At 46.2% G+C, this 10,000-nt stretch overlaps 1 protein-coding gene across 3 annotated transcripts in view; it reads left to right on the forward strand.

Annotated features, from left to right (window-relative positions):
- The window catches only part of dclk1a (doublecortin-like kinase 1a), a gene marked incomplete at its 5' end in the record, with an annotated part of 101,494 nt that overhangs the window by 61,265 nt on the left and 30,229 nt on the right, over positions 1-10,000 (forward strand). For all 3 annotated transcript variants that reach the window (XM_079804692.1, XM_079804694.1, XM_079804693.1), the window contains one exon: positions 179-273. In XM_079804692.1, the coding sequence (XP_079660818.1) occupies positions 179-273 (95 nt within the window). The remainder of the gene's footprint in view (positions 1-178; positions 274-10,000) is intronic.

Raw genomic sequence — 10,000 nt, forward strand, 5'->3', positions numbered from 1 at the left:
ATTGGTTTAAACAGGAGCAGCTGTGTGGGCGATTTCTTCTCTTCTCACTCATGCGTTTGAGAAGCTCACTCTCTGAATATAAGAGCGCTGCAGCCTCGCGGGGCTCTTGGAATATTTTGCTGCTTCATTCACAAACTTTGTGCAATTTCTGAAGTATTTGTCCTCGTTCCCTCTGTAGTGAATGGGACCCCGGCGAGTCAGATGTCCACACCTCATTCGGGAAAGTCGCCCAGTCCGTCTCCCATCAGCCCAGGGAGCTTGAAGAAGCGCAGGGTAAGACGATCCTTCTCTCTTCCATCACACCGGCTCACACACCTCAGATCTTCTGCTGTCCGTCTGGGGCATTTGACATCATCTAAACCCAGTAAATCCACTTCCTTTGTACAGTGTTTACCCAGTGTATGGTGTGATCCGAGTGTGCATAACATAAGAAGTTTATTACAGCATCATTTCAGATTAGACCAATTTATTTAAAGGGGTGGTAAAACACATTCTCTCGAAGGCTTGATTGTGTTTGTGGGCTGCACTGTAACATGAAACAAAAAATGCATTATTTTTCATATATTTGACCTTTATTCTACACTGCTCTGTAAAAACGGTCTGAAGGATTCCGGGTTCTATGAAGCCAGTCCCTCAAAAATACGCAGTGGGCTGTGATTGGTCAGCTGGCCCAGTGTGTTTTGATTGGCTAACCGCAGTGCACGTTTGTCAGAAACGTCACGCTTCCCTTCACCTGTGCTTTGGTCAGTATTAGAAACAATGGCGTCAATAAAACCATCCCAATCTGAGCCCCAATCAGACCCAGACAATTTTAGTGCAGATGATGGAGCAGAAGCTGTTCAGTCCTCAAGAGTAAAGACTGCGGATCTATAATGATCGCTACTGAATGCTTTTGTATTTTTAGAACGATTATAGCCAAATATCTGTCGCAAGAACTATTAACCCAAAACGAACACTAAACACTGGCTTTACTATAGTAGCCAAATCACACACAGAACCATGTTTAGCAAGCCTGAAGATAAACAATACATAAAAGCTCTAATCAAAGAATCATTTACACTAATGCCAAGTTCACTGTTGAGATTTTTAAAAAGTTTGTAACGTTAGGTGTTCGTCGGATAACGTTAAGTATGAATGAGCATTTAACAGACTGGTTTGCAGAACAGCGCTGTCATCTGTTTACTTCCTTGCTACAACGTACAATTAACAATACGAACTATTACAGGAAAACACAGCGACGAAAAATAAATCACACTTCCAGGTTGTGGCCCGTAAACAGCTTCTTTTTTTAAATCCAGCTTTCAGGACAAGCCGTTGTGCGAATCCTGCATTGAACTTGTGAAGATTGTGGAAGCTTTCCTCCGTGAAATGTGCAGCACAGAGAGCGAGATTTGGGTAATAATAATGAGAGACCGAGTTAAAAATAAAGTTTAACCATTGATTCCTAACAACAGTTAGGCTGGAGTGTTGTTGCCGCAATGCAGACGAAACGCTGTTATTTTCATCCGGATTGCAAGTCCGCTTTGTTCAACCTTCCTAGGGACGGTCCCTAGGAAGGCTGAACAAAGCGGACCTGCAATCCGGATGAAAATAACAGCGTTTCGTCGGCATTGCGGCAACACCACTCCAGCCTAACTATACCACAACAACACTCCAGCCTAACTATACCACAACACCGCTCCAGCCTAACTATACCACAACAACACTCCAGCCTAACTATACCACAACAACACTCCAGCCTAACTATACCACAACACCACTCCAGCCTAATTATACCACAACACCACTCCAGCCTAACTATACCACAACACCACTCCAGCCTAACTATACCACAACACCACTCCAGCCTAACTATACCACAACAACACTCCAGCCTAACTATACCACAACACCACTCCAGCCTAACTATACCACAACAACACTCCAGCCTAACTATACCACAACACCACTCCAGCCTAACTATACCACAACACCACTCCAGCCTAACTATACCAAAACAACACTCCAGCCTAACTATACCACAACACCGCTCCAGCCTAACTATACCACAACAACACTCCAGCCTAACTATACCACAACAACACTCCAGCCTAACTATACCACAACACCACTCCAGCCTAATTATACCACAACACCACTCCAGCCTAACTATACCACAACACCACTCCAGCCTAACTATACCACAACACCACTCCAGCCTAACTATACCACAACAACACTCCAGCCTAACTATACCACAACACCACTCCAGCCTAACTATACCACAACAACACTCCAGCCTAACTATACCACAACACCACTCCAGCCTAACTATACCACAACAACACTCCAGCCTAACTATACCACAACACCACTCCAGCCTAACTATACCACAACACCACTCCAGCCTAATTATACCACAACACCACTCCAGCCTAACTATACCACAACACCACTCCAGCCTAACTATACCACAACAACACTCCAGCCTAACTATACCACAACAACACTCCAGCCTAACTATACCACAACACCACTCCAGCCTAACTATACCACAACACCACTCCAGCCTAACTATACCACAACACCACTCCAGCCTAACTATACCACAACAACACTCCAGCCTAACTATACCACAACAACACCACTCCAGCCTAACTATACCACAACAACACCACTCCAGCCTAACTATACCACAACAACACTCCAGCCTAACTATACCACAACACCACTCCAGCCTAATTATACCACAACACCACTCCAGCCTAACTATACCACAACACCACTCCAGCCTAACTATACCACAACAACACTCCAGCCTAACTATACCACAACACCACTCCAGCCTAACTATACCACAACACCACTCCAGCCTAACAACACTCCAGCCTAACTATACCACAACAACACTCCAGCCTAACTATACCACAACACCACTCCAGCCTAATTATACCACAACACCACTCCAGCCTAACAACACTCCAGCCTAACTATACCACAACAACACTCCAGCCTAACTATACCACAACACCACTCCAGCCTAATTATACCACAACACCACTCCAGCCTAACTATACCACAACACCACTCCAGCCTAACTATACCACAACACCACTCCAGCCTAACTATACCACAACACCACTCCAGCCTAACTATACCACAACACCACTCCAGCCTAACTATACCACAACACCACTCCAGCCTAACTATACCACAACACCACTCCAGCCTAACTATACCACAACACCACTCCAGCCTAACTATACCACAACAACACTCCAGCCTAACTATACCACAACAACACTCCAGCCTAACTATACCACAACACCACTCCAGCCTAACTATACCACAACAACACTCCAGCCTAATTATACCACAACACCACTCCAGCCTAACTATACCACAACACCACTCCAGCCTAACTATACCACAACAACACTCCAGCCTAACTATACCACAACACCACTCCAGCCTAACTATACCACAACACCACTCCAGCCTAACTATACCACAACACCACTCCAGCCTAATTATACCACAACACCACTCCAGCCTAACTATACCACAACACCACTCCAGCCTAACTATACCACAACAACACTCCAGCCTAACTATACCACAACACCACTCCAGCCTAACTATACCACAACACCACTCCAGCCTAACTATACCACAACAACACTCCAGCCTAACTATACCACAACACCACTCCAGCCTAACTATACCACAACAACACTCCAGCCTAACTATACCACAACAACACTCCAGCCTAACTAAACCACAACAACACTCCAGCCTAACTATACCACAACAACACTCCAGCCTAACTATACCACAACAACACTCCAGCTTAACTATACCACAACACCACTCCAGCCTAACTATACCACAACAACACTCCAGCCTAACTATACCACAACAACACTCCAGCCTAACTATACCACAACAACACTCCAGCCTAACAACACTCCAGCCTAACTATACCACAACACCACTCCAGCCTAACTATACCACAACAACACTCCAGCCTAACAACACTCCAGCCTAACTATACCACAACAACACTCCAGCCTAACTATACCACAACACCACTCCAGCCTAACAACACTCCAGCCTAACTATACCACAACAACACTCCAGCCTAACAACACTCCAGCCTAACTATACCACAACACCACTCTAGCCTAACTATACCACAACAACACTCCAGCCTAACAACACTCCAGCCTAACAACACTCCAGCCTAACTATACCACAACAACACTCCAGCCTAACAACACTCCAGCCTAACAACACTCCAGCCTAACTATACCACAACACCACTCCAGCCTAACAAAACTCCAGCCTAACTATACCACAACACCACTCCAGCCTAACTATACCACAACACCACTCCAGCCTAACTATACCACAACAACACTCCAGCCTAACTATACCACAACACCACTCCAGCCTAACTATACCACAACAACACTCCAGCCTAACTATACCACAACAACACTCCAGCCTAACTATACCACAACACCACTCCAGCCTAACTATACCACAACACCACTCCAGCCTAACTATACCACAACACCACTCCAGCCTAACTATACCACAACACCACTCCAGCCTAACTATACCACAACAACACTCCAGCCTAACTATACCACAACACCACTCCAGCCTAACTATACCACAACACCACAACACCACTCCAGCCTAACTATACCACAACACCACTCCAGCCTAACTATACCACAACAACACTCCAGCCTAACTATACCACAACACCACTCCAGCCTAACTATACCACAACACCACTCCAGCCTAACTATACCACAACACCACTCCAGCCTAACTATACCACAACACCACTCCAGCCTAACTATACCACAACACCACTCCAGCCTAACTATACCACAACACCACTCCAGCCTAACTATACCACAACACCACTCCAGCCTAACTATACCACAACACCACTCCAGCCTAACTATACCACAACAACACTCCAGCCTAACTATACCACAACACCACTCCAGCCTAACTATACCACAACAACACTCCAGCCTAACTATACCACAACACCACTCCAGCCTAACTATACCACAACACCACTCCAGCCTAACTATACCACAACACCACTCCAGCCTAATTATACCACAACAACACTCCAGCCTAACTATACCACAACACCACTCCAGCCTAACTATACCACAACACCACTCCAGCCTAACTATACCACAACAACACTCCAGCCTAACTATACCACAACACCACTCCAGCCTAACTATACCACAACAACACTCCAGCCTAACTATACCACAACACCACTCCAGCCTAACTATACCACAACACCACTCCAGCCTAACTATACCACAACACCACTCCAGCCTAACTATACCACAACAACACTCCAGCCTAACTATACCACAACACCACTCCAGCCTAACTATACCACAACAACACTCCAGCCTAACTATACCACAACAACACTCCAGCCTAACTATACCACAACAACACTCCAGCCTAACTATACCACAACAACGCAGCAATACAAAATGGCCTTGCCCCCCTTATTTAATATTCTCGGAGGAGGGGTTTATGTAAATATTGGGGCTGGTGATGTCACAGACCCTGGAGGAATGTCTGTAGTTCCCACCGGCCGTTTGATGTAGTCCTTAGAAATTAATTTATTTAAAAGCAAATATCTCCCTTTGCTTTAAACTTTGAACGTTGTAACTTTGCAGATGGTGTTTATGCTCAAGCAGCAACACTACACACTAGCTAAAGTTAGAAAAGTGAAATCGTGTTTTACCACCCCTTTAAAGTTATGACCAGTCTTGAAGTAGTCTAGCCTAGTCTTAGTTCATGCACCCAGCCACAGATTGCCCTCCGCCAGCCTCTCGGCTCTATATAACGCGCTCCTTCTATGTTCTCAGGAAATGGACACGGCCAGCATTGACAGCACAGCTTAACTTCTTCAAAGTGGCGCTAAGATCCACAGTCATCCTTAGTCTGGGCCACCACTTTTGGAGATTTTATGTGCTATTTCTGTCTTAAAGTCCACTAGAATCGTCCACGGAGAATGACTTCTGCTCGTAGTAGAGCAGCGATCATCAAGTGTGAGACCAGGATCCAAAATGAACTTTTGCCATTATCTGCCAATGGAGAGTGTTTGAGAAAATACCTTTAATATTTGCCATAAAGCGGTATTTTTCAATGATTTGCATTTTAAAATTAGCATTTTCCCCCACATATTCAAGGTGATATACTTACTGTGGCACCTAAATTTTTTTATTTTTAATATTTTCTTTTCTTTTACTTAAGTGTCATCACATGCAGTTCTGAAGAAAAAAGATTTTCTCACTGAAGTGCCCGTTTTTCATTGATTGAATCGCTTGCATCATGTAATATACTGCAGTTTTTAATAATGCCCACTGGTGAATAATGCTTTTTTTACTCACCAAAACCAACTTTTACTCACTTTTGGTGCATTGGCGATTGATTATTTTGGACCCTGATTGAGACTGTATGGCTGAGAAAGAGAAATCGCATGACTAATGCTGTTGAAGGAACATGCAACTCACCGGGAAGTGTTTATTTGTTCAATTTGTTCACTTAGAAACACATTACCATTCGGTGTCAGGGGCCAGTTTGTGTGTGAGTGGGAGGATTCTGTGCATGCGACCCGATCAAAGTGTCTCTAATCCTGCTGTTGATAGACTAATGCAAAGAGGTAGAAACTACACTATATCACCAGAAGTGTTGTGCCGCCCCTTCACACACACATGAGCTTCCCATTCTCAATCCGTAGGGTTTAATATGGAGTTGAGCTCTAACAGCTCCAGCTCTTCTTTCCTCAAGGTTTAGGAGTGTGTTTATGGGGATTCTTCATTTGTGATGTTGGACGAGAAGGCCTGGCTCTCAGTCTCCGCTCTAATTCATCCCAAAGCTGTTCTATCGGGTTGAGGTCAGGACTCCAGTTCCTCCACCAAACTCCTCATCCATGTCTTTATGGAGACGCTTTGAGCACTGGAGCAGTCATGCTGGGACAGGAAGGGGCCGTCCCCAAACTGGGCCCACAAAGTTGGGAGCATGAAATTGTCCAAAATGTCTTGGAGAAGCATTAAGAGTTCCTTTCACTGGAACTAACCCCTGAAAAACAACCCCACCCCATAATAACCCCTCCACCAAACTTTACACTTGGCACAATGCAGTCAGACGAGTCCCGTTCTCACGGGCAACGCCAAACCCAGACTCGTCCATGGGATTGTCAGACAGAGAAGCGTGATTGGTGATTGCGCTGACCCCGCTCTGTGACCCTCAGCATGTGCTGACCCCGCTCTGTGACCCTCAGCATGTGCTGACCCCGCTCTATGACCCTCAGCATGTGCTGACCCCGCTCTGTGACCCTCAGCATGAGCTGACCCCGCTCTGTGACCCTCAGCATGAGCTGACCCCGCTCTGTGACCCTCAGCATGAGCTGACCCCGCTCTGTGACCGTCAGCATGTGCTGACCCCGCTCTGTGACCCTCAGCATGTGCTGACCCCGCTCTGTGACCCTCAGCATGAGCTGACCCCGCTCTGTGACCCTCAGCATGAGCTGACCCCGCTCTGTGACCCTCAGCATGCGCTGACCCCGCTCTGTGACCCTCAGCATGCGCTGACCCCGCTCTGTGACCCTCAGCATGCGCTGACCCCGCTCTGTGACCCTCAGCATGCGCTGACCCCGCTCTGTGACCCTCAGCATGCGCTGACCCCGCTCTGTGACCCTCAGCATGTGCTGACCCCGCTCTGTGGCCCTCAGCATGCGCTGACCCCGCTCTGTGACCCTCAGCATGCGCTGACCCCGCTCTGTGACCCTCAGCATGAGCTGACCCCGCTCTTTGTGGCTGAGTTGCTGTTGTTCCCAATGGCTTCCACTTTGTTCTAATCCCACTAACAGTTGAGTGTGGAATATTTGGCCTTATTGCACAGGCTCCACCGATCACGGCCCCACGCTTGAGTTCTCTGAGTTCCTGAGAGCGGCCCATTCTCTCACTAATGTGTGTAGAAGTGAACACACACACACACACACACACACACACACACACACACACACTCCTGAGAGCGGCCCATTCTCTCACTAATGTGTGTAGAAGTGAACACACACACACACACACACACACACACACTCCTGAGAGCGGCCCATTCTCTCTCTAGTGTGTGTAGAAGCGAACACACACACACACACACACACACACACACACACTCCTGAGAGCGGCCCATTCTCTCTCTAATGTGTGTAGACGCGAACACACACACACACACACACACACACACACACACTCCTGAGAGCGGCCCATTCTCTCTCTAGTGTGTGTAGAAGCGAACACACACACACACACACACACACACACACACACACACACACACACTCCTGAGAGCGGCCCATTCTCTCTCTAATGTGTGTAGAAGCGTCTGCAGGCCTAGAGCTGGAGTTACACACCTGTGGCCATGAAGGGGCTGATGTGGAGGAGCGGCTCAATACTCAATACTACACTAGAGTGTGTGTCGCTCCCAGTCCGGAGTTTCTCTCAGGTTATAATATGAGCCCTAAACCCCAGTGATTAATCTGACTTCCATTCTTTCTGAGTGTCTATTCCTCTTACTCCATGAGGGAGTTTCAGCTCAGTTTTACAGCGAGTGAAATCACGTGCTGATATTGATCCAGACACGTCAAACTGGAGCTTTACTCTGACCTCCAGTACATTAAACGTGCAACACACTTACAAAAGTGCACGTCTGTCGAGTTTAACCCGAAAAGAAATGACATACACTCATACAAGAAGATTCCAGTCATATTTGGAACCATAATAAAGGCTAGTAAACGTTATTTTACATGGTTTGCCATATTGGTGCCACCATGTTGAGATCACATGACCATTTTATTTTGGAGTCATTTTGCTCACAAAATAAATGTATTGTTGACAACAAGCATCACAGCTGAAAATAAAATAAACAAGACAGTGTTGACGGCACCTTTAAGAGAAAGCACAGATATGTTTTATGTATGTTATAGTGTAAATTGCTCCAGATTGCATTAAAATGGGACAGTGTCTGAGTGTATGAATGCTTCTAAAAGCGTCCGGGAGAAAGACAGTGTGTGTTCGCCTCCACCAGGACACACTCTCCGGTTCTCCTCCGTTATCTCTCTCCGCAGCCGGAGCTCTGCCGGCGGATGATCTCTCTGTCTGATGGCTTTGCTCTCAGCTCCGGTGCAGAAGGAGAATTTGGGCCAGTCAGATCTGGCCAAAGCACAGACGCATCTCTCCGTCTCCACGAGCATCTCCTGCTGAAGTGGGTCAGGCTCTGAAACCCCCACTGGAGTTTTGTGAATGAAGGAGGAGAAAAAACATTTACATAAATATGATACAAATGCAAAAGAACTGAATGTTCTCTGCACGTCTTTATCTGGCTTATGAATATCGAAGTCTCCGAATGCTGTCTTTGTGGTTTGGTTATAGTCAGTTAGTTTGCAGTGTATGCAAATATATGTGTAATTACAGCGATGCGCTCGCCGATCTGCAGTTTTAAATGCTTCCACTTCAATGATTTAAGCACTGATCATTACTACTGATTTATTATTGATTAGCTTTACCGCTCACGCCTGGGCTGTGAATTGCATTCAACGCATGACCCACTTTCAGAAACGAGCAAGGAGGATCTATACGCGTGTGTGTGTGTGTGTGTGTGTGGCCTCGTATCCTCAGGCAGATCCCCTTCTTCATCTCTCGTTTTCCATAAACCCTCGCTTTCTCTGAATATGGAACACATACACATTTGATGCTATGGCGACAAATACATTTTTAATCTAAAACAGGAGTGAAACTGGTTTCAGTGCTAATCCATCTCAGACTGGTTTAATCACGATAAACGAGGTTACCATTGCATTTGAATCATAGCTGTGAGATTCCCTGATGGTTTCCTCAGGTTTCCTGTCTTTCTTTCTTCAGTTTTTTGATCATTCCAGGATTTTTCTGCACATAATGGA

The sequence above is a fragment of the Gobio gobio genome, assembly GCF_949357685.1.
Source record: "Gobio gobio genome assembly, chromosome: 22".
Classification (NCBI taxonomy): domain Eukaryota; kingdom Metazoa; phylum Chordata; class Actinopteri; order Cypriniformes; family Gobionidae; genus Gobio; species Gobio gobio.